The following is a 24,195-nucleotide window of genomic DNA, read 5'->3' on the forward strand; positions in this document are numbered from 1 at the left end:
CCCATTTCGGGGGGGTGATGTTTCTGGGGGGCTGGGGGGGGGCTCTGTATGAATAGGGCTGGGGGGTCGTGTCTGGGGGTGTGTTTGGGTGCCCAAAGGGGGGCTCAGGGCTGCGACCCCCGTGGTTTTGGGGGGGTGTTGGTGTGAAACTCCTCCCCCCGCCCCTTTTTGGGGGTCTCTGTGTTCCCCTTTCTGATCTAAACTCCCTCGGGGGGCCCCTCTAAGAACGGGGCTGGGGGGGGTTCTGGCCCAGCCCTGCAGACCGGGGGGGTCTCAGGATGCTCGGGGGGGGGTCTCAGGCCTGGTCCCTCCCCACGTTTGGGGGGGTGTTGGTGTGAAACTTCTCCGCCCCCCCGCCCCATTTTGGGGGTCCCCCCGGGGAGGGGGGCACAGCCGCTGCCAACGTGTTGCTGGCAGCGAAGTTGATGATGGAGCAGCAGAGGTGGGAATTGCGCCTGGAAAACACCACAGCCTTTGGAAGGGAAGGGAAGAAGGGGGGGGCGGGGGGTGTCGGTGGCCCCAGCGCGGCTTTTTTTTGGGCAGTAGCCGGGAAAAATTTGATTAGAGGGGAGAGAGGGGTGGGGGGGTGGATGGAGGGGACGGAAGGAGCGGAGGGGGAACAATGGGATCTATTGAAAAGGCCGCGGCACAAAGCGGAGCGCGGAGCCAGGGCGATTCCAGCCCGCATTGTTGTCCCAGCTGTCTTCCCGGGGGAGGAGGAGGGGACAGCGGAGGAAGGGCAGCACCAGGATTTGCTTCCCAAGCGCCGGGGAGAGGCCGTGGAGATGGAATTCCCTCCTGCCCGCTCCTCCGGACTGCCCGGCCCGCGGGGAGGGACTGAAAGGCGGCAGGAAAAGAGCCTGGAACGGTAAAGATGCGGCTGTTCCCCCTCCGTGGAGAGGGACGGGATGGAGAGCCGGGGCAGACGCTGGTTTATGGGAATCCGGAGAGCGTCTGGCGTGGAATTCCGCGGGAGATCGGCCCTGGAGCTGAGAAAGGTGCAGGAAGTGCCGGGGGTGGGGTGGTGATACCGCACCTGGAATTGTTTTCTTCCTCTATCAAACCCGTAGCAGGGTCTGTGTTTGGGCCGGATTTTTTTTTTTTTAGTGTTACAGGTTTTGTTTTTTTTTTTAGTGTTACAATATTTCTGTAGCATCCAGAACTGAAAGCTTTGGAACAACCCTGGGAACTCCGGGAGAGGAGCCTGCACGTGAGCCCCGGGTTGTCCAGGGTTATTGTTTTTACTGTTCTGGGCTGTTCTTGGCTGCACAGACTTTTTTATTTATTCTTTTTTTTTTTTTTTTTTTTTTTTTTTTACCCCTGAGAGCTTTTATTGTTCACTCCTGCAGAGTGGCTGGTTGCAGAGCAAAGTGTAAAACCAGGTTGGTAACAGACTTTTTGGGGGGCAGCATCGACCTGCTTTGCTTCCTTATCCTTCGTCCTCAGTCCTGGAGTTCCTTCCAGTTTGGGGAGAGGTTTCATCAGGGTTGTAGCAGGACATGATTAACCCAATTCATTGGGGAAAAGGAGTGGGGAAGAGCTTTGTTTGCCTTGTTTTGGGTGGGGTGGGGCTTTTTGTTTTTTTTTTGTTTTTTTTTTTGCTGGAATGTTGTTTTCTTCTCGTGGTAAAAAACGAGTTGGGAAATGAGCAAAATGCTCGGAGAGTTATCGAGGCCTAAATTAATTTTTAAGGGCTATATTTGTACAGGAAGAGTTGGTGTGTTGTAAAAAGGCTTATCTGGGGCTGCAAGAAGTCCCTCTAAACATTATCCTGGTTTTTGGCTGGTTTGGTCACTGTGTTTTGCCCAGAGAAGCTGTGGCTGCCCCTGGATCCCTGGAAGTGTCCAAGGCCAGGTTGGATGGGGCTTGGAGCAACCTGGGCTGGTGGAAGGTGTCCCTGCCCATGGCAGGGGGTGGGACTGGGTGGGCTTTAAGGTCCCTTCCCACCCAAAGCATTCCCTGATTCCAAATCCAAGGCATGGCTTTGATTATCTCTACCCCACTCACCTGTATAACCTGGGAAGGAGGAGTCTGGAGCTGTTTTCCTTTAAATCCACGGATTTCCAGTGAGGTTCTGCTGGTCTGAAGAGCTTCCAGAACCGTGAGTGTGTCCACACCTGTAAATAGGTTTATTTATCATGAGGGGCAGGACGGGTGGAAATTCCTAAAAAACAGTCTGTAAACGTTTTGTTTGGAAGGGAAAAGTCCCGTGGGAGCTCAAATTTCATGGGACAGGAGGACAACTGGGCAGAAATTGGGGGAGAATTGAATCTGCTGTTGAGAAATGTGGAATATTGTGAGGTCATGAAGGCAGCACAGGGCTGGGGGAAGAGTTCTCTCCCTCCTCATTCCCTGTGGATACCCAGGGTAGTTCCCCTGGCTGAGGAGAGGGAAACAGGGCCCTTGGAGTCTTATCTTGGGGTAAAAATAGCCTGATCTGGGGCTGTGACTAATATATTGTGTCTGATTCAGCCTTTAAATACCAAGTGAGTGGTTGAGGGGGAGGTGGGGTTGGGTTTTCACTTGGTTTATTGTCTTTTGTGAGGCCACGTAAACAGATTCCTGAGCCATTGTTGGTGGGTAATTCCCAAATCCAGTCGGGATAGGGGTTTAATAATATAACCATTTCCTACCCTGGGAATAAAATATGGTGTGGAATATGGGCTGGGCTCCTGAAATCAGGCTCGAGTGTGGGTTTCTGGTTCCAGGAAGAGTGGGAATTCTCTCTTGTAAATGGGAGAATGAGCCATGCCCGGCTCCAGGAGCATATTTGGAATTAGTCCCTTTTGCAGGAGGTGTGGCCACCACGGGGAAAATAACCACTTACTGCAGCAAAGCAAACAAAAAGGGAAAACATTACCCAGATCGACTCCTAATTCTCTGTGGTGTCGGTTTAATGTGGAACATGCCCTGACACATCCCAAGCCTGGCTTATATTTGGGATTTCTCTGCTTCCTGCCCGGTGAAGTCCGGCCAGATTGGAGCAGGGAGGGAGGGGAGGCACCTCCTGGAGCTTTGGAGTGACTCCTGGTGCTCCTGGAGAGCTCCTAAAGGCCTGAACTTCCATCACTTCTTTAACCCGGCTTGTCCCTGCTCCCCTGCCCTGGGATGGCATCAGGAGGGAGATGGAGTGTTTTAGGCCTGTTTTCATTCACTCCCTGCTCTCACAGGCTCATTATCCCAAATAAATGCCACCTTTTGGGGCAGGGAATTCTCAGAGCCCTCTGGTTTGCAGGGCTGGGTGGAGGGGGTCAGGGGTCTCTGACCTGGGCAGCTGAAAGGGCTGATCCAGCCCGTGGTCAGGAGCAGTTTTATGTGGATTTATAGAACAGATTTATGTGGAATAGTGACCTGTTTGCTGCTGGGGTGACCCTGGGACAAGTCCTGGACAGGCTCCAGGCCTGAAGCCCCCCCAGGCAGGATCTCAGAGTCCCCCTGAGCCAGGGTTGAATCATTACAATCCCTTTTCTCCCCCCCCCCCCCAGACTATGAGCTGTATGTGTAGTCTCCTCTACATCCTTAAAAACACCACCACACAAAAAGCTCCATCCTTTCCAGCTTCCTCTGGGAGCCTCCAGACCCTCCAATTAGCAGGAGCTGCTCCTGGCTCTAAACTGTGTGTTTATGGGGCAGTTTGTCCTAAAAATAAAACCCCTGTGAACTCCAGGGATGTGTCTGAGGAACCAGAGTCTGGGTGAGCCTGGTCAGCCCCAGGAATGCACCGATCCAGGGGGTTCCACAGGCTTCTCTCCTGGATTCAGGATCCTCAGTGGGAGGGAATTCTGACCCTCTGTGGTTCCCAGGCCTTTTTTGGTTTTAGAGCCACGAAACGAGCTCGGCTCGAAGCGAAAAATGGGAAATGTCAAATGCTCCAAAATCGAGTTGCCTTCTAATAATTAATCCTGTCTGTGTGCAGAAAGCTGAATTGAATAATCCCACTGACCCTAATCCCATTTTGGAATCTGCCCCTGAAATGCTCTCCCTGTATTTCAGGTTTATTTTTTGGGGGTTTTTTTTTGGCTTTAGAGCTGATCTTTTCGGGGTTGAGTCTGTTCCCTTTCCCAGGGTTCTTCCCTGCTTCCTGCTGTCCTGGCTGGAGCTTTGCTGTTCCAAGGAATGAAGGTTGTGTAAACAGAGGGGCACAAACAGAGCAAGGGAAGACTTTGCACAAACTGGTGTTACATTTACCATGGAATGTCACTTTTTTTATGGGAAGAGGAGCTTGTTGGCGTCGTGCAGGAATCCCCTGAGGTGGCACAGTTGAAACAGTTTTGTTATCAAATGATGTGGCTCATAAATAACAGGAAACACTATTAAAAATACAGATTTTTTGGGGGAGTGGTGTCCAGGCTGGTGGATTTTCCACACTTTTGTTTGCTCCCCCCACACCCCCATTTATCTTTCGTTTCGGTGCCATCCCAAATTCCATGTAGTGCTTTTGGAACCAGGGCAGATGGATAATGAACTGTCACTTGACTGTGTTCAGGGTGGTTGTTTGAATGTTGAGACAGTGAGAGATGTAAAGCACAAATTGTGTTTCATCCCCTCCACTGCTGCTCCCGTGGCTCTGATCCCTCCTGCAGGAGAGCAGGGAGGAATCCCAGGGGAATTTGGGAGCAAAAGTCCAGTTGGTTGGGCAGGAGGGATTTGACCCAGGGGCAGGGGGAGGGTTCAGCAGGAAAATGGCTTTTGGCCTCAGCTCAGAGGCAGAGCTGGTGTTGTGCTTTTTAATTGTTATCTTTACCCCAAATAGGATTCTGTTCTTGCTGTGCCAGGAGCTGTTTGTGTGGGGTGGGAAATGGGGGAAATGTGGGCCCTGGCCAACAGTGGGATCATGGGATGGGTTGGGTTGGAAGGGACCTTAAAGCCCACCCAGGGCCACCCCTGCCATGGGCAGGGACACCTCCCACCAGCCCAGGTTGATCCAAGCCCTGTCCAACCTGGCCTTGGACACTGCCAGGGATCCAGGGGCAGCCCCAGCTTCTCTGGGCACCCTGTGCCAGGGCCTCCCCACCCTCCCAGGGAAGAACTTCCTCACATCCCACCTAAACCTCCTGTCTTTCAGTGTGACTCCACTCCTTGTCCTGCCTCTCCATGCTCTTGGAAATACTCCTGCCCCATCTTTCCTGCAAGTTCCCTTTATTAAGAGGCAAAAACCTGAGCTTTCCAAGCCTTGGGATTCAGGCACAGACACAGGCCCTGGCACAGGTTGCCCAGAGAAGCTGTGGCTGCCCCATCCCTGGAAGTGTCCAAGGCCAGGTTGGATGGGGCTTGGAGCAACCTGGGCTGGTGGAAGGTGTCCCTAGGTTGGAAGGTTGGAACTGGATCATCTTTAAGGTCCCTTCCAACCCAAACCATTCCCTGATCCCACGCACGACTCCGGTGAGGGTTTTCCTGGCAGGTTCTGGGTGACCACAGAACGAGAGCCAGGGTGGTTTCCCTGGGAGCTGCTGGGCAGAGCAGCCCCTGCCAGGGGTGTTTTGGGATCCTGAGTGTCCCCAGGGACAGGCTCCAGGGGCTGGGCTGTGCCCATCTGGGATCACCACTTGTGTAACAGGGCGGGGACTCAGAGCCACGGGCACAGCTCCCTTGTCCTGGACCCCATTATTAATTGGGGCCTGGGCACAGCACTAATTACTGTTTTCGCTGGGCTGCCTGGCTGGGAGCTTCCTTTGACTCACCCTGTTGGGAAAGTCGGCCCTGGGAGGGTTTTATCCTCCCTGCTGGGGCCTGTGAGGAGGGACCAGTCCTTGTGTGGCTGGGGTGGTGAATCCCTGGGGAATCCATCAATTTTCCTGCCTGGCAAATTCCCCCAGTGCCCCTCACAGCTCAGCTCAGGTGGGTTTTTATTATTAAGGCACCATCACTGGGCTTCATCTCCAAATAAACATCCCAGTGAATCCAACACCTCTTACATAAGAGCTGAATAAAAACCCAGTAGTGAATAAAAACACCTTATTACCAATCATAATACTATTACCAGTAATAATAATAATATTACCAGTAATAATAATATTACCAGTAATAATAATATTACCAGTAGTAACAACAGAGCTGCAGGTGCTGGGGAGGGGCAGAATAAAAGAAATTTGTCAAAGCAGCTTATTTGGGTCGTGATGAGCCTTGGAGAGCTGGGTAAGTCTTGGCTTTAACCTGAAAATACTGAATCATGCCTCAGTCTCTGTGTTTGCTGGTTTTTTTTTTTAATCCATTCCAAGTGTATTTGTAGTAAAACCACTGCCCTGCTGAAAGGAGTTTCTAGAAAGGTAAAAATAAATAGTGGTGGTGGGTGTTGTAGGCTGTGTCCTGGCAGGTCAGGAAGTCTTTGTCTTATTTATACTCTTCTTTCTTGCTGGGGGATGTGGTTTTTATGGGCAACCATCTATATTTAAAACCTCGAGAGGCTGAGGAAGCAGCATCATTTTAAATCAGATACCTGTGCTGGGCCATCAGACACGACCTGTGGGGTTGCTGAGGTTTTGGATGGGCGCTGGAAAAGCAGGAGCTGGAGCAGCTTTGGGAGCACAGAGGGGGTTTTTGGGTGCTCAGTCCGTGGGATCCCGGCCCTGGGATGTCCCTGGGGATGGGGGTGGTTCATTCAGCCCCAGCCACAACTCCTGGGCACTCAAAGCTGATTATCTGGGAGCTGCTGCCTCCCTGAGCTGTGCCCAGGCTGCTCCAGGTCCTGGCAGGGCCGTGCAGGGGCAGCTCCTCGGATGTGTGTCTTCCCCAGGCGCAGCCCAGCGGGTAACTCGGGGCTGGGGGGGCTGGAACTGGGCTTGGAAGGGAGCACAGGGAGCTTCCAGGGTGGTTTTGGGGGGGTTGGTTTGGGGAGAGCTGCCTGGGGCAGGAGAACGAGCCAGATGGACAAACAGCACCCGTTTGGGGTCTGGCAGCGGGTTCTGGAGGGGGGTTTGGGGTTAAATGGGGTGTGGCCACGTGGTTCTTGCATTGGAGTGGGATTTGTGGAATCGGGGGGGTTTTTGGTGTCTCACCTGCACGTCCTGGCTCTGGAGTTTTCCTCCCTGAGAGCAGCGTCGGGACCGTGTCCGTCTGCCCATCCCGAGGGGTTTCCCCTCCCTGGCAGTGCCACCCTGTCCCAGGGGTGTGGAACGGGAAGAGCTTCGTCACAGCCTGCATTTCTGTGGGGCTTTGCTGGGATTGGAATCATTCCTGATTCCAAAAAAAATCCCCCCAGACAGGCTCTTTATTTAACTTTGCCCCCTGTGCAGGCTGAGCTGGGGCAGCTCATCCCTCCCCCCCCTTCCCGGCAGGAATTCCAGCTTTCCCAGCCCAGCAGAGCTGAGGGAGCAGGGATGTGACAGTGTCCCTCCAGCCATTGGCCCATGGAGCTATTTTTAGGGATATTAAGCCTGTAATCAGCCTTTTTGGCCGGGGTTTGTCCTGCTTAGTCAGGATTTTGCCCGGGCAGGGTTGGGAGCAGCGGGGCAGGAGGGCAGTGGCTGCATTCCCACCCTTCCTTATCCCAGCAGAGCATCCCCACAGCCAAGGATGGAGCCTCTCCCAGCACTGCCTCACTCCCAGCCAGCCATTTCCTTGGAGACTTAGCTCAGATTGAACTGGATGGGGTTTAAACAAATTCCCTGTGGAACTCCAGGGAAATTCCCTCGGTCTGAGCTGCTCGGGGCTGTGAACAACTCCGTGCCTTGGATCCTCTGGAGAGCCTTGGATTTCACTGGCACTTCAGTGACTGATCTCTGCAGTGTGAGTCTTCTTTGCCTCCAGGAAGGCAGCTCAGCCTGCTCCAGCTGCTGCTTCCCGAAATCCTGTGCTGGGAAGGGAATCCTGTCTCGGTTGTTTGAGCCCTGGAACAGAGGTGTTTTTTTTTTTTTCCTGGAACAGTGGGGTTTTTTTTTTCCCCCAGATGAGCAGAACTGGAGGCAAGATGTCAGTTCATATTGACAGTGTTTGTAAGAAGTCGTTTCAAAGCTTCACTGAGAGCTTTTCCAAGGGAAATACTGAGTGAATTCCATATTTTTCCTGTTGTTCCCTGGCTTATGTGCAGCTTTTTTTACTGTTGGTGCTGTGAGTGAGGTTTGCTCTGTCTTGTGTTGTCTCAGTGGCTGCACTGGGCTTGTTCATCTCCATGTGGACCATAACAGATAAAATTGATATAAATTCTACCAGGAATGCTGGAATTCTGGCTGGGAGCCAGCAGCTGTTTAGCTGGAAAAACCTCCCAGTGCATCTCCAGCTCCTCGGGGTTTAAACTCGGAGTGAATTCCCACGGATGTTCCATTGCTTTTAGAGCTCTGAAGGTTCATCTCCAAAGTGTCTGACACAGCCTGGGTGGCAGGTAAACCCTGGAATATTCCAGCTGTGTCTGTGATCCCTGATTTCTGTGGGCAGCAGTTGATTCCCACCTTTCCCAGCTTCAAACCAGTTTCCAGAGAGCGCGTTATTTGCTCTCTAATAATTAGTAATTGCAGCCTGTCCTCTGGCTGGCTTTGAATTGCTTCATTTCCTGTGGTTGGGTGCAGCTGAGGAGGGTCTGCCCAGCATTTTCCTCGGGAATCAGGGACTGTGGAATCCTGGAATATCCCCAGTTGGAAGGGCCCCACGAGGACAGGGAGCTTTAGGCCTCAGAGCAGCTCCAGCTTCATCCTCAGCACGTGGTTACCTGGTTCTTTTGGGTCTGTAAGAAGTTTGTCATGCACTGTTACACCCAAGTTGGGGTGTTTTAAAATGAGAATATTCGCTGGTATCCCATGGGTTGTGGTTTTAAATTCTGCATTGTTTGTTTGGCACTTTAACAATCTAAAGAAATGAGTAGAGAATGTGTTTGGGGAAGGCCTGTGGCTTTCCTTCCCCCCTGCCCACCTCTGTGGGTGTCTCTGCCGGGTGGTTGGGTGGGTTTTGTCCTGAAAATGGGTGTCACTGTCTCCCCTTCCCTCTCTGTGTCTCCCTGGGCTGTGCCAGTGTGTGTTGGGCTCTCAAGGTGCCAAATCTGTGTTGTTTTTCCTTCGAATGAACATCCAGGTGGGTCATTTTATGTCTCAGCACCACAGCCAACCCCAGTGCCTGCTCTAACCTTGCAGCCACTAATTCCCTGAAGCTCTGGATAAGCTTCATCCCTTTTTCTCCACCGAGCTTTGAATTTGCTGCTCTGGGAGAGAAGTTCAGAGCCTGTGTCCCCCTGTCCCTGGGTGGGCTTTGGTTCTGGGGCTGCTGCAGCCCCAGCAGGAGCTGCACTGACAGGACCAGGGCAATGGTTTTAGGATGCCAGAGGGCAGGGTTGGGTGGGATATTGGGCAGAAATTCCTCCCTGGCCCAGGTTGCCCAGAGAAGCTGGGGCTGCCCCTGGATCCCTGGAAGTGTCCAAGGCCAGGTTGGAACAACCTGGGTTGGTGGAAGGTGTCCCTGCCCGTGGCAGGGGGTGGGACTGGATTATCTTTAAAGCCTTTCCAAGCCATTCCATGATTCCCTGAGCCAGACCTGCAGGAGAGAGCCAAGCCTCCATAATCCCCTGCCTTTCAGGGCCTGGCCCGTGGCAGTGCCAGGCCCAGTGAGGGGTGCAGGGATGGCACAGGGATGGCACAGTGCTCCGGATTTCGCTCGGCTGTGCCAAGGTGCCTCCCTCAGCCCTGGCAGCAGGGGCTGTTCCCGTTTCCCATCCCCCTGGAATGGCAGCTGGGACACAGCTGGGGGCGGTTCCTGTGCAGGGACAGGAGTCACCCGATGTCACCTGGGCTGGGCGGTGTCACCACTGACCCACTTGGGGTGGCTCTGCCCTGTAATGAAGGGCTGACACAGCCAGGCCTGAGCAGCAGCTCCGTGTCCTCCCTGGGAGCAGGGAAAGGTGGGAATTAGCCCCACGGGGAGCACGTAGGGACTGCTGTGGGAGCAGAGCCAAACTTTTAATGTTCTGGAGGGCAGAGGGAGGGTTGTTACAGCACAGGGACCGTCACACCTTGTGCTGGGTGAGAGGCTGTGACAGCTCTGCCTTCTGGTCCCTGCTGTACATCCTCATAAACCTGCTTGGTTTATGGAATCCCAGGCTGCCTTGGGTTGGAAGGACTTTAAACCCCTCCAGTCCCACCCCCTGCCATGGGCAGGGACACCTTCCACTAGCCCAGGTTGCTCCAACCTGGCCTTGGACACTTCCAGGGATGGGGCAGCCACAGCTTCTCTGGGAATTCCCGTTCCAGCCCCTCACTGCCCCCCCCGGGAAGAATTCCTTCCCAATATCCAGTTTGACTTCACACACCAGCAAACCTGGCCCTGGGTGGCACATTCTGTGTTTCAGACATGCTGCTGGATCTACATCCAAGAAAAACAACGTTTTCCTGTGTCCTGACCAAACAAATTCATTCCACTGGACACCACCTGGAATGATGAAAGAGATGTTAGGAAAAGCAAACTTGGGGCTCTGGGTTTTCATCCCTAGAAACATTTGGAAAGCCTGGAAGTCCAGAACAGCCTCTTCCATTTTTATTTTTTTTTAAACAGTTTTATTTTTGTGAGGACTTGCCAGAGAGTCACCATGTCCACTGATATATTTAGCTGTACGTGCTGCCATGACTTAGCAAAATCCCAGTTCCAGCCTGTTTTCACCCAGCCTCTGCCATCTGAGCCCCCAGGCTCTGAGAAAATAGGTCTGGTGATGCCCCTGGCACTTCCCAGCCTCCCAGGAGAGCGGCAATTCCAGAGGTTCTCCCATGGAGCACATCCTGCCTGGGCCCACCCACCCACCCCCCTCCATCAGGTTTTTAAGTCCAAGGACTATTTTTAGCCAGACAAAAAAGAAAAACAAACATTCCTTTGGATTAGTGCTGGTCAAAGGGAAACTCCTGCAGAAGGGACTGTGAGGCTGGGATTTGTGCTGGGATCCAGGTGGGATTTTCCTGCCGAGGGATTTGATGGGCAGCCGTGGAGTTCCCTGGGAGGAGGGAGGGGAGGCTGTGGCTGCTTTGGAATCTCTGTTTTAATCTGTTCTCTCCTGCTCTGGATCCTTTTTGGGAGTCTCCTCCTGCTCTGATTTGCTCCTTTAACTTCTCCTACCCCTTTTTTTTTTTTTTTAGGGAGGAGGGTGCTGGCCTGGACAATGGTGGGAAAGGGGATGGATCTGTTGGTGTAACTGTGGGGAAGAGAATAATTCCTCTGCCTTTCTCCTTCACTGGAGCTCTCTGTGCTTTCCTGGATTTCCCAGCTGATCCCATCCCAGAGCGGGCACGTGCTGCTTTCCCAGCCTTGGGAATGTCTGTCCCTCCTGCTGTGGCCCTCCAGGGTCACCTGCCAGGAGCTGGGTGGTGCTGGTGACTCCAGGAGATGCCCCTGTCTCCGAGGGAACTGCCCTCCCGGAGCTCTGGGAGCTGGGAATGGCACAACTCCACTCTTAATTAGCAGCAAATTGCCTGTCTGGTTCCTGTTCAGGACCTGCCAACTTGTGATGTCTCTGGTGGGAGGTGATAAAAGTGTCTGGGGGGGGGGGGGGGGACAACACTTGTGCTGGGTGAGATTTTGGGAAGGAATGTGGGAGAGTTCGTGTCCTGCTCCGGCGTCTTGGGATGATTCAAAGGCAGGCTGTGGTTTGGGAACACAGCTTTTGGGCTTGGCTCCAAAAGCCTTGGGTTTGGTGTTCTCTGGTGCCCATGGTGTTATCCAGTTCCCAGGTTTTAATCACTGGTGGGAGCGTTTTAAAAGGCAGCACGTTGGATCTTCCCGTTGGATTTTCACGTTGGATTTCAAGCTGAGATACCAAAAGCTGGTGCTTTGGTGGGTGATGGGATTGGATCCATGCTCAGGAGCAGGATAATTGGAAGGGGATGGATCCACCTTCAGGTACAGGGTATTTATGAGGTGATGGGATTATATCCATGCTCAGGAGCAGGATATTTGGAAGGTGATGGATCCCTGCTCAGAGTCGGGATGTTTGGAAGGTGATGGGATTATATCCCTGCTCAGGGACAGGGTATTTGGGAGGTGATGGCATTGGATCCCTGCTCAGGGACAGGATCTTATGAAGGAGATGGATCCCTGCTCAGGGACAGGATAGCTGGAAGGTGATGGGATTATATCCCTGCTCAGGGACAGGATATTTGGGAGGTCATGGCATTGGATCCCTGCTCAGGGACAGGATATCTGGAAGGTGATGGGATTATATCCCTGCTCAGGGACAGGATATTTGGGAGGTCATGGCATTGGATCCCTGCTCAGGGACAGGATGTTTGGAAGGTGATGGGGTTGGATCCACTCTCTGGGAAGGTGATAGGTTGGATCCATGTTCGGGCACAGTTTGAAAGCTGGAGCACAAAATTTACCTGTTAAGAACTTACTGGAGCAGGTGTCTGGAAACAGCCTTGTTAACCAGCCACTTTCTTCCCTGGGCTTTATTCCCTGGAAGTGTGGCTGACCTGTGGCACCTGTGTTTGCTTGCAGATGTTCTCAAACAACGATGAGGCCGTGATCAACAAAAAACTGCCCAAGGAGCTGCTGCTGAGGTGAGTCCCTGCCCCTGGGGGTGGGATTTGGGGCTTTGCTGCTTAAGCTTGGACTGGGTCACTCCCCAAAAAGCAGCACAAGGTCCAAGGTCTGCGTCAGCAGCAGTTTGTGCTGAGTGTGATCAAGTTTTGGGGGTTAAAATGCTGAATGAATTCGCTCCTTGCCTGTTTTGTAGGTGGAGGGACTGTAGGACTGAACGAGTCCTTGGTGAGGAGGAGTGGTGAGCGTGGGCTGGTGTGGAGAGCGGGGTTGCACTCCAGTGGGCTTTGTCCTGCTCCTGCTCAGCAGGAGCCAGATGTTCAGCAGCTGGCAGGATGGTCCTGTTGGGAAAAGATCCGCCAGATTTGTGGATTGTTAAGGTTGGAAAAGACTTTTAGGATCACCCCTGTGGGATGCTCTGGCCCCGTGTGGGACAGAGTCCCCCTGGGAAGCAGGAAGGGGGTGAGGGGGTGATTGTCCCTCAGTTGGGTTCGGGTTTGTCAGTGCCTTGAGCTCAGATGTTGGGCTGGAAACGGGGGAGGCAAAGGCAGGAGGGAGCTGAAATTATTAACACCAATAAAGTTATTATTAACACCTGCAGTTCTTACACTGCAGGAAACTGGGGGTCTGTCAACACTCCGTGGCTGTAAAGTCTGGGGAGAGGAGTGTGAGACAGGAACTGCTGCTGGAACAGAGGGAACAGGGAAAAGGTCTCACTATGTTTAGTTTTCACTGCTCTGCCACCTCTGGAGTGTTATTTCCAGCCTGATTCAGGTTCTCTTATCCTGGTGTTCCTCACCCAGTGTGTGGCTGGTGGAGCCCTCCCTGCTGACAGTGTGGGTGTTTGGGTTTGGAGCCTTGGGACACAGGGAAGGGGCTGTCCAGCAGAAAAAGGGGGATTTGGAGAGTGACAAAAAATTGTCTTTCTGGGTTTTTCTGAGAGTGGGTTGTTCTTGTGGTGGGAGCAGATATGACAAAGCCGGGATTTGTCCTGGTGGGGAGGTGACAAGGCACGGGCGGGTCGGGGACAGGTTGGGAAGAGCGTGGATGTGGGAGGCAGGGAATGTGGGGAATCTGGCAGGGAGGAAAAGGCCAGGGATGGAATTTAATGGAGATTTCACATGGATTTCAGGGGAAGGACAGGTGTGTGTCCACAGGTCCAAGGAGCAGGGCCTGGGTGAGGTTTCTGGGAGGTGGAAGTGGAATGATCCCGAGTGGGACCAAGGGTTGAGGTTTGGCTCACTCCTGCCTGTGTGGAGGGACATTCACCCCCAGGGGTGTCACCTGCTGGCTCTCAGCTGGCAGGAGGCAAAGCTCTGTCAGAGTCCTGCCCTCTGGAAATGCAGGACAAACGTCCCCAATCCAGGCAGGGCTGAGCATGGGACAGGGAAAGGGGTGATGCCCCAGAGCACCGTCCCCTCCCACACCCCAGCCCCACAGAACCCCTGTACCTTTGGGGTGGCAGAGGCTGCTGCTCTCCCCTTTCACATCCTCCTGCTCTTTATTTTGCTCAAGTGCAGCTTCCACTCCTCAGCCACACACGGGAGACACGGAACCCATCTGAGATGGGGCAGGGAACAGGCCCTTCCCCAGCAGCTCTGCCCAGACACACCAGCCTTTGTCCTGCAGACACTGACACCCATTTACAGGAGATTCCTGCAGGGAAACCCATCCAAGTTTCCCTTTCAAAGGCCGCACTGTCAATCCACACTCATTAATTTTCGCAGTCTGTTGACAGTGAATTCCAGCTCTCCAAACCATCACTTATGAACTTGAAACATTTATCAACTGCTGGTTTCTCCCTGGTTCCCCCCTGATCCCGGACGTTTGCTGGGCTGGGATGGCCAGTGACACCCAGGCACCACAGGCACAAACATTCCCACAGGGAATTCTCACGGGAGCGTGAGAACTCTGATGTCCTGCTGGAATTCCCTGTGTGGTGCAGGACCTTCCCTCCCTTCGTACCACAAATCCTTCTCCAGTTGTCTGGCAGTGTTTGTGGAATCATGGAGTGGTTTGGGTTGGGAGGAACCTTAAAGCCCATCCAGTGCCACCCCCTGCTGTGGGCAGGGACACCTCCCACTATCCCAGGTTGCTCCAACCTGGCCTTGGACACTTCCAGGGATGGAGCAGCCACAGCCTCAGCAGACAATCCCAAATCCATGTCCTGGCACTGCTGTTCCTGCTGCAGCTTTGTCTCCTGCCAGCTGAGAGCCAGGAGGTGACACCCTTGGAGGTGTCACCCTTCCCACACACAGAAATGAGCCAAAGCACCAAAAAGCAGCATTCCCTGCTCTGCCCTCGTTCCTTGGCTGCTCCAGCTCCTCTTTGGGCAGTTTGGTGTCTCCAGGGGGTGAATCCATGGTCCCTGTCAGCTCCAGCTGTGCTCATGTCCCCAGAGGGGCATCTCATCCCTGTTTCCCTGTGCTGCCATTCCCGCTGCCACAGGAAAGGGGCTTTTATTCCGTGAGGTCTGGGAGCCAAACCCCAAGCCCCAGCCCGGATTTTCCGTGGCCTCTGGAGAAGGTTTCACTCCCGGGGTGATGTGGGGCTGTTAAACACCCCCACCTTGGCAGGAGCAGGGACCAGGCAGTGGGAATTGGGCTTTTCCTGGCTGGTTCATGGGCAGGTCAAGCAGTTTGCAGCTCTCTCCTGGCCTAAGCAGCTTTGATCCATGCTCTGCCTGCTCCCCCTTCCCAGCACAACCCCAGCACTGCCTCTGCCATCCAGCATTCCAGCCCCCCCCTGCTTTATCCCCAAGGAGCTGGAGTTCTTGGGAACTGATGAGGAGGTGGGAGCAGAGCTGTGATTTCTTCTCCCCCTGCCCAGCCCATGGGAGCAGAATCCACCTGGAATGGTGACTCACTGGCAGGAGCTGCTGTGGGTAATTTTAGAAGGCTGAAGGTCTAAGCTGGCTCACCTCAGAGCCCTCAGCATCCAGGGATTTCAGCAGGGGCCTGACCCTAATCCAGTTAGGGACAGTGGGAAAGTGAGGAGTCCTAGAGACCCTGAGTGGATTAAGAGGGTGAAACCTGAAAATTGCTCTAAGTGGGTGTGTTTTACCCAAACTGGCCAGGGCTGAGCTGTTCAGCTGCACGTGGGGGAGTTACTTTGCAGTGAAACAGTTTAATCCGCTGCAATTCCAGCCTTAATTCCTGTTGGGAAAGCTCAGCCTGCCTTCAGCTGCAGTCACTGCTCGGTGATAAAGTTGATTTTGTGGATTATTTCCTCGCTGTCAACTCTGAGGAGAGAAAAGACCAATGTAAAAGAGTTGGGAGCAGAACAGGAATCCTTCCTGGATGGAAAAATAAATATCCCAGCTCGGTGCCTTTGGGTCTGTTAAGGCAGAATTGGGAAAAATTATCCAAGTAATGCTTTTCTGGGCACCTTGTGCCAGTGTCCCACCACCCTCACAGGGAGGGATTCCTTCCCAATATCCCACCTAAACCTGACTTTCACTTGGAAGCCATTCCTGCCTCCACACATTCCCCCTTGTCCTGCCGCTCCAGGCCCCTGTAAATGCTCTCTCCGTGTTTCCTGTGGCTCCTTCAGGTACTGGAAGGCCACAATTAGGTCACCCTGGAGCCTTCCCTTCTCCAGGCTGAGCAATCCCAGCTCTCCCAGCCTTTCCCCACCGCTCCATCCCTCTAATCACCGGGGTGACACCCGGGACTAATCCGGGCACCGAAACCGGGCCCGTCGCCCGCTTTGATCCCTGGGCTGGGAATGGTGGCACTGCCCAACTCCTGGGAGCTGTTGCTGGAGGTGCTGGTGCCTTGGACTCGCTCCCACGTGGAGTCAGAGCCAGCCATCCCAAAATCCCTGGGTGTGCTCCGTGGGCTGGCCAAACCTGGGGCTCTGGAGCTCCGTGTGGGGCCACAACCCCCGAATTTCCTCTCCGGAGCTGCTCCAAGCTTTGAGGTTCCCTTTTCCCTGTGGCTCCAGAGCTGCTGTGTTTCCCTTTCGTTTGGGAGCTGCTGCCTCTGCACTTCTTTTCAGCTGAATCACAAAGGAGTTTTGCTGCCCCGGGCTTTTCTCCCTCCACCACCTTTGTTTTCCACGTTCCCTCTGTGTTAAACCAATAAGGTGTCTCTCGTTTCTCTTCCAGAATTTTCTCCTTCCTGGATGTGGTCACTCTGTGTCGCTGTGCTCAAGTTTCCAGGGTAAGAACCTTCCTCCTCTTCCTGGTGGGTTTTAGCAGGGGGTTGGATTTGGGGAGGCAAAGTCCTCTTGCTCCAGCCCTTCCCAGTCACACAGGGGGTTGTACCAGGGACCTTTGTGCCACTGAACTGTTATTTGGTGTCCCCTGTTAACGCTGGAAAATTCCCAGTGAAGGGGACTCCAGCCTGGAATAGCATTTTCCAGTGTCCCAGGTATGAGGGGGGTTGACTTTTTGCCCAAACCTTTCCCCTCAGCCTGGGTTTGTCCTAAAGCTGGGGAAACCCCAAAGCTGGGGATCTGAAACAGTTTGGGTGGAAATACAGGAAATTCTGATTCACAGGGGGTGCTGCAGAGCCAGTGGAAGTTTATTTCCTCCCTGGGTGTAGTTGGAGTAAGCATGGAAAAAAAAGAGTGTTTTGTTTGGGGTGGTTTCTGTCCTTCGTGGGCTTCAGCTGGTGAAATCCAGCTTGGAATATTCGCTTGGGAAAGTTCTTCCAGCTGCAGGTCAAATTATCTGGAGCTTCCAGGTTCATTCTGGGAACAGCCAGAGGAGGCACTGCCGCAGGAAGGGTGGGATGTCCATCCAGGGGAGGTGTTGGAGTGGAGTGTTCACTGTCCTGGCTGGGTCACCCCTGCACAAACTTCTCAGTGCATCAGTCCAAGCATGTTGGAATCAAAAAAATTATGCTTAGACATTATTTACTGCATTAAAACCGGCCCTGTGTGGGGCCTGGGCATTGCAGCTCCCACCTGGATAACACGGGTCTGGGGAGGGAAAGACCTTCCAGGTGAAATCCATGGCTCCAGCAGGACAGTCCCGGCTGGAACGGGATCCTGCCAATGTCAAGGTGCCCTCCTGGACTGCCCCTTGCTCCTGTTTGCACAGGGAACAGCATCACTCACCCCGTGGCACAGCACGTGAGGTACCTGCAGGAGGTGCAGGAAGGCTCTGGAACGTTCCCTGCCCGTGGAATTGTGCAGCCACCGGTGCATTTCCCACCGGAGCCGTCGCTTTTCCCGTGGACCTTCAAACAAATATCAGCAATTCAAACCACAAAGAGAAAATCACTTAATGCCCAGTTCTGCCCCCTGCTCTGACTCTGCACCTATTGTTGCCCAAGAGCTGGTGTTTTGGGCTGGGAGACGAGCTCAGGGCATGTGAGGGATGGGATGGGATGGAAAATCCACCTGTACTTATCCCTGATTTCCCAACGCTGAGCTCCTGGTTATTACCAGATCTGGTTGTTTACTTTGATTGGGTAATTAAAACTTTACACACAGCTCTGTGCTGATTCACTGAGGGCAGAATCACCAGCCCTGGGCTCCTGCCCCTCCTTTTTGGAGCAGGAACCACGTGAGATTCGGGGGGTTTGGACCAAAACTAAAGCCCCTTGTGAGCGTTGAGGGTCCCCTGGGGGGGACTCACCTTAATTCCAGCCAGGAATGTGAAGATGCCCACAGCTCCTCCCACTCTGGGGGCACCAATTCCCTCCCTGGGGGACCTGGAATTCCAAGTTATTCCCTGGGGTAGTCCCAGCAAGTGCTTCTGGTACCTGCCCAGTTCTCCATGTTGGAATTCCCCCACTGGCTTTTCCACCTGGGACACTGAGAATGTTGTTCCTCCAAGGAACAAAACTGGGACTGGATCCCCCACTGACCTTTTTTTTTATCATATTAACCACACATTTACATTTTTTTCCCCCCAATAAAGGCATGGAATGTTCTGGCCCTGGATGGCAGTAACTGGCAGCGAATTGACCTGTTTGATTTCCAGAGGGACATTGAGGTATCATTAAGTGACATACAAACCCATTTTTTTTTTCCCCCTTGTTAAACTGTAATTACAGCCTAGAATGGATTCATACTCCCAGAGTAACCCTTTTTTACCTTCCCTGGAGATAGAGATCATTAATTTCAGCTCTTCAGCTTCGAGGAGCCTTTTAAAGTCTTGGCAATCCCATTCAGCTTTTGAAAATGGACAGAATTATGTGTGTGCATCAAGCCTTGAGAGGGGCTAATGGAAGGAAAGTGGTTTTGCCTGTTCTGAAAAAACAGAAATTAGTAGAAAAAGTGTGTTTTGGGGGAAAACTGCTGCTTATTTGGAGCAGAACTGAGGCTGTTTCTCCTTCCCCTCCCAGTCAGCACAGCACTGATGAGACCACAAAGGCTGAATGTCTGTTGAATCCTTCCCTGTCTGTCTTTAATATCAAAAATTGAAATTTCAGTGAAGATGATTTGGGGGGGACGAGGTCAAAAGTTGTCCCTGACAAGGTGCAGCTTTGGAGCTGCCTCGTTGTTGGATCTGTGGGATGTGGGCTCTGCACTCATAGGGATGGTCTTAAAATGGAAAGTGCCTTGAGCAGGAAAAGGGAGCAGAAAAAAAACAGCCCTCAGAATGTTTTATTCCATTTAAAACAAAAAAATCCTGAAAAAACCCGACCCCTTTTAAAAGAAAACGCTGGGATTTGTTGTTCCTCACCTCCAGAACCTGCTGGGCTTCCTGACGTGCTCAGGCTTTGCTTGGAGGGAGTTAAATCCAGCAGTTGGTGTAAATTATTGATACAGACGTGTTTGGATCCCCTAATCCAAGCGGGATCCACAGCCTTGCCAGAGGAATTGCAAAATCTGGGAGTGTTGCAGCTTCTCCAGCCTTTTTACAGGGATGTGGAGGTCGTGGAGCTGCTCCTGTGGCCCAAAACTCACCTTGGAGATCTCAGTGTCCATCTTTGGTTGTGGAATTATGTCGTGTTGAGCCTGATCCTTGGTTTTGGGGGCTTTTTGGGGACTGGAAAAGAGATTCTAGAGGAGCATCTTCAACTTCTGTTGCTCTTAAATGCCAGTTAGTGCAGGGAGAGCCAAGGGATGCTCCTGGTTTGTGATGAACAACCAAAGCACAGGGGGAGGTTCTGGATTGCTGAGCACTGCTCAGATACTCTCCAGAGGGTTTGCCCTTCATTCCCAGGGAGAGAGGGAAATCTGGGCTCTTTGGAGACTTCCAGTGAACACAGATTTGAAATAAAAAAAGCCTTTTTCTGGATCTCTCGAGCCACAAGCGTTTGAATCCCTTTTCCTGCCAAACTCCTGGGCTGGTTCTGCTCCTGAGTGGAAGTTTGGGCTTATCCCTTGGAAATCCTGCTGCCCAGCTCCCCTCCCATTCCCTGGGCAGTCTGTGTGGATGTCCAGGAGCCCCAAACTGGGGGAAGTTCCTTGGAATTCCCCCATCCTTGGCCGATGGGCTTCAGGGAACTGCTCCCTGTCTCTCCATCTTCAGAAGCTGAATAATCCCCCCCTTTCCCCTTCCCTTAGATCCTTCCCGTGGCATTTTTATTTCCTCAGCACCCTAAAGTAACAAACTTGTTGTTAACCTGCCAAATGTTGAATCCAGCTGTTTGGGGGGTTTTTTTTGGGGGGGCAATGCTGAGGTGCCCTTTGTGTCTCCCCCAGGGCCGGGTGGTCGAGAACATTTCCAAGAGATGTGGGGGATTCCTGCGGAAGCTGAGCCTGAGGGGCTGCCTGGGAGTGGGGGACAACGCCTTAAGGTAGAGCTGCACCTTCTTCCCGCTTGGAATCGGGCTGGGAAGGGGGATTTGGCCCCTCCATCCACCCAGGACGGGGATAATCCAGCACCACTTCGTGCCCCAGCCCCTCAGCCCGTGTGTGTGTGAGGGAAACCTCGAGGGCAGGGGCAGCCATTGCTCATTTCCCGCTTTAATTGGTCATTTTTAACCCCAGCCCGGGTTCAAAAGTCTCGTTAAAATTCAGTTTTTCTCGGTTCTCATTAAAATCCTGTCAGCTGCTGTTCCAAACTCAGGAGGGGTTGGCACTGAGGGGCAGCTGAGGCCTTTAGTGGGGCTGGGAAATCCCAGGGCATGAGGTGGGCCAGCAGAAATCACTGGTTTTCTGGATTTCCTTCTATTTTCTTGGGTTTGTCCTTTATTTTCTTGATTTTGTTCTTTGTTTTCTTTATTTTCTTTTACATTTTCTTGATTTTCTTTTACATTTTCTTGTTTTTCTTTTACATTTTCTTGTTTTTCTTTTACATTTTCTTGTTTTTCTTTTACATTTTCTTGATTTTCTTTTACATTTTCTTGATTTTCTTTTACATTTTCTTGTTTTTCTTTTACATTTTCTTGGTTTTCCTTTATATTTTCTTGATTTTCTTTTATATTTTCTTGGTTTCCTTCTTTACTTGTTTTCTTCTCGATTTTATTGCTTTTCTTCATTCTTTTCTTATTTCTTGATTCTCTTGATTTTCCTCTTGATTTTCTTGATTCCTGTTTCTTGACTATTTTCTTTTCTTGCTTTTCTTGATTTTCTTCTTCTTTATTGATTTTCTTTGTTATTGATTTTCTTCTTTATCAGTTTTCTTCTTTATTGGTTTTCTTCTTTACTGGTTTTCTTCTTTATTGGTTTTCTTCTTTATTGATTTTCTTCCTTATTTTCTTCTTTATTGATTTTCTTCTTTATTAATTTTCTTCCTTATTTTCTTCTTTATTGATTTTCTTCTTTACTGATTTTCTTCCTTATTTTCTTCTTTATTGATTTTCTTCTTTATTAATTTTCTTCCTTATTTTCTTCTTTATTGATTTTCTTCTTTACTGATTTTCTTTACTGATTTTCTTCCTTATTTTCTTCTTTATTGATTTTCTTCTTTACTGATTTTCTTCCTTATTTTCTTCTTTATTGATTTTCTTCCTAATTTTCTTCTTTATTGATTTTCTTCCTGATTTTCTTCTTCATTGATTTTCTCCTTTATTGATTTTTTCTTCTTTACTGATTTTCTTCTTTACTGATTTTCTTCTTTACTGATTTTCTTCCTTATTTTCTTCTTTATTGATTTTCTTCTTTACTGATTTTCTTCTTCATTGATTTTCTTCCTTATTTTCTTCTTTATTCCTCCTTTATTTCTTCTTTAACGCTCGAGACCGTTCTGCCAAACCTTAATGTGCTGTGTTCCGTGTCACACAACTGCTGTAAAGCACCTGGAATTCTGTTCCCTGGCCAACCCAGTGTTTTCCCTCCCTTTCCCAAAGGACCTTTGCCCAGAACTGCAGGAACATCGAGGTGCTGAACCTCAATGGCTGCACCAAGATCACGGACGCGTGAGTAGAGCTCTTCCCTCAGCCCTGGCTGCTCCAGGGCCTGTTCCCCATCCCTTTTTTAAGGGAAAGCCAGGCTTGGGGGTGTGGGAGATCATGGAATCATGGAATGGGTTGGCTTGGAAGGGACCTTAAAGCCCACCCAGTCCCACCCCTTGCCGTGGGTTGGACACATTCCACAATCCCAGGTTGCTCCAAGCCCCGTCCAGCGCTTCCCACAACCTCTCTGGGAGTTCCATCCCAGTGTCCCCACCCCCCTGCTCCCCCCAGAGTGCCCCTCCCATGGGATGTGTGTGAGCTGGGATGGATCCGTGGCAGGAATTGTCTCCCTGTCTCTCTTCCAGCACCTGCACGAGCCTCAGCAAGTTCTGCTCCAAACTCAGGCACCTGGACTTGGCCTCCTGCACCTCCATAACCAACCTGTCCCTGAAAGCACTGAGGTAGGAGCCAGCAGCACCGGCTGTGCCAGCACAATCCTGGAATTAAGGTTGGAAAAGACCTCTAAGACCACCCGGGGAACGTCCCCCTCGGAGCCGAGGTTTGGGAACTGCCCCCCCTGGGGGGGATGTGGGAGTGTCTGCGCTCACAGGGCTTCCAGGAATGGGCATTTCAGGGGTGAAAAAGCAGGATTGCCTCCCAAAAACAAACCAGCATTCCCATGTTTTCCCCTCTCTCCCCCCCAAGCGAGGGATGCCCGCTGCTGGAACAGCTCATCATCTCCTGGTGCGACCAAGTGACCAAGGACGGGATCCAGGCCCTGGTCAGGGGCTGTGGGGGGCTCAAAGCCCTGTCCCTGAAGGGCTGCACCCAGGTATGGCTCTGGAAAAGGGGGATGAGCACAGCTGGGATGTTCCTGCTGCTCCTCAGGGGGTGGGGAGGAAACACTAGGCATTTCTTTTACATCCCAAAAAGTTCCGTCGCCCAAAGGCCCCCAAAGCCCTTCTGTTGCCCCCTCAGCTCCAGTGGGTGGGTTTTAGCAGTGCCAGGTTGTCTCAGTGCCTGTGTTTTCCCCCCCCCCAGCTCGAGGATGAGGCCCTGAAGTACATTGGAGCACATTGCCCCGAGCTGGTGACTTTAAACCTCCAAACCTGCTTGGTAAGTGAGGCTTCCCAACATTCCAAGCCCATCCCTGAGCAGAACCCTGTGGAATGTGCTCCGTCCTCGGTGCAGTTGGAGCAAACAGTTGATGAAAAGCAGATTTTTTGGTGCCATTCAGGAGGGTTGAATGAGCCCCAGAGCAGCCTTTGCTGTGTCAGGGTTGTCCCTCCCTTCCCTGCCCTCCCGAATTCATTTGCAGGATGAGCTGGAAAAATTCTTTCCATCAGTCCTGGAGAGTGGCCCTGCCAGGCCTTTCCTCTCATCTCTTTGTGGAACTGAACCCAAAAATGCAGTTTTCCTGCACAGAAGGGCCCTGAGCCAGTTCTGCAGTGCCAAAAATGTGCATTTTTGCCAAAAAATAGATTGGAATGGGCTCTCTGTACGTGCCATCACACAGTTAGTCTGGAACAGCAGCTGGGCAGCCTCTTCCTTTTCCAAGGAAGTGGGCCCTGTGGCCAGGGATGGGGCTGGATAAAACCCCTGTGTCTGGGAATGGGGCTGGATGGAATCCCTGTGTCTGGGAATGGGGCTGGATAAACCCCCTGTGTCTGGGAATGGGGCTGGATGGGATCCCTGTGTCTGGGAATGGGGCTGGATAAACCCTCTGTGTCTGGGAATGGGGCTGGATGGGATCCCTGTGTCTGGGAATGGGGCTGGATGGGATCCCTGTGTCTGGGAATGGGGCTGGATGGGACCTCCTGTGTCTGGGAATGGGGCTGGATGGGATCCCTGTCTGGGAATGGGGCTGGATGGGATCCCTGTGTCTGGAAATGGGGCTGGATAAACCCCCTGTGCCCAGGGATGGTCTTTCCAAGCAGGAATAGCAAAGGCAGGAATCCCAGCCCCTTCCCCATCCCTCCCCTGGCCCCACTCCCAGACACCTCCCTGCCCACAGAAAAACGACTTCCCCAACATTTCCAAGCCACTCCAGTGGGGTTTCTCCTGTCCCAGCTGCTCCAGCAAAACCCCTCGGTGCATTTTGGGCTCGAGGGAGCCAGAACTCCTCCCGGGGGGGCTGGAACTGTGGGAGGGGAAATCCGTGGAATCTCACGTGGAATGTCACCTTCGTCCCGCAGCAAATCACGGACGACGGGCTGATCACCATCTGCAGGGGCTGCCACAAGCTGCAGTCCCTGTGTGCCTCCGGCTGCTCCAACATCACCGACGCCATCCTCAACGCCCTGGGGCAGAACTGCCCTCGCCTCAGGTGGGTGTGCCCCGGAATTCCCCGGAATTCCCCGGAATTCCCACCCCCAGGTGGAGCGGGGGGTCCTGGGGGAGCGCTCGGGTGCCGCCGGGGCCGTTTTCAGCCTTCCTGGAAGGGCAGTTTTTGTCCCTGAGCTTCATCCAGGTGTGGTTTTTTGTATGGGATGAGCAGAGGAAAAACCAAATTCAT

At 52.3% G+C, this 24,195-nt stretch overlaps 1 protein-coding gene across 1 annotated transcript in view; it reads left to right on the forward strand.

Moving 5' to 3' along the window:
• LOC114001601 (F-box/LRR-repeat protein 20) overlaps nucleotides 1-24,195 on the forward strand; it is a 39,181-nt gene that overhangs the window by 1,103 nt on the left and 13,883 nt on the right. Inside the window, exons 2-11 of the mRNA XM_039377978.1 lie at nucleotides 12,400-12,461; nucleotides 16,550-16,604; nucleotides 18,314-18,388; nucleotides 20,047-20,141; nucleotides 21,636-21,704; nucleotides 22,046-22,141; nucleotides 22,386-22,512; nucleotides 22,722-22,796; nucleotides 23,876-24,006; nucleotides 24,057-24,150. Of these exons, the coding sequence (XP_039233912.1) occupies nucleotides 12,400-12,461; nucleotides 16,550-16,604; nucleotides 18,314-18,388; nucleotides 20,047-20,141; nucleotides 21,636-21,704; nucleotides 22,046-22,141; nucleotides 22,386-22,512; nucleotides 22,722-22,796; nucleotides 23,876-24,006; nucleotides 24,057-24,150 (879 nt within the window). The remainder of the gene's footprint in view (nucleotides 1-12,399; nucleotides 12,462-16,549; nucleotides 16,605-18,313; nucleotides 18,389-20,046; nucleotides 20,142-21,635; nucleotides 21,705-22,045; nucleotides 22,142-22,385; nucleotides 22,513-22,721; nucleotides 22,797-23,875; nucleotides 24,007-24,056; nucleotides 24,151-24,195) is intronic.

The sequence above is a fragment of the Pipra filicauda genome, unplaced genomic scaffold, assembly GCF_003945595.2.
Source record: "Pipra filicauda isolate LSUMZ 115617 unplaced genomic scaffold, ASM394559v2 scaffold988_size96839_pilon, whole genome shotgun sequence".
Lineage (NCBI taxonomy): Eukaryota > Metazoa > Chordata > Aves > Passeriformes > Pipridae > Pipra > Pipra filicauda.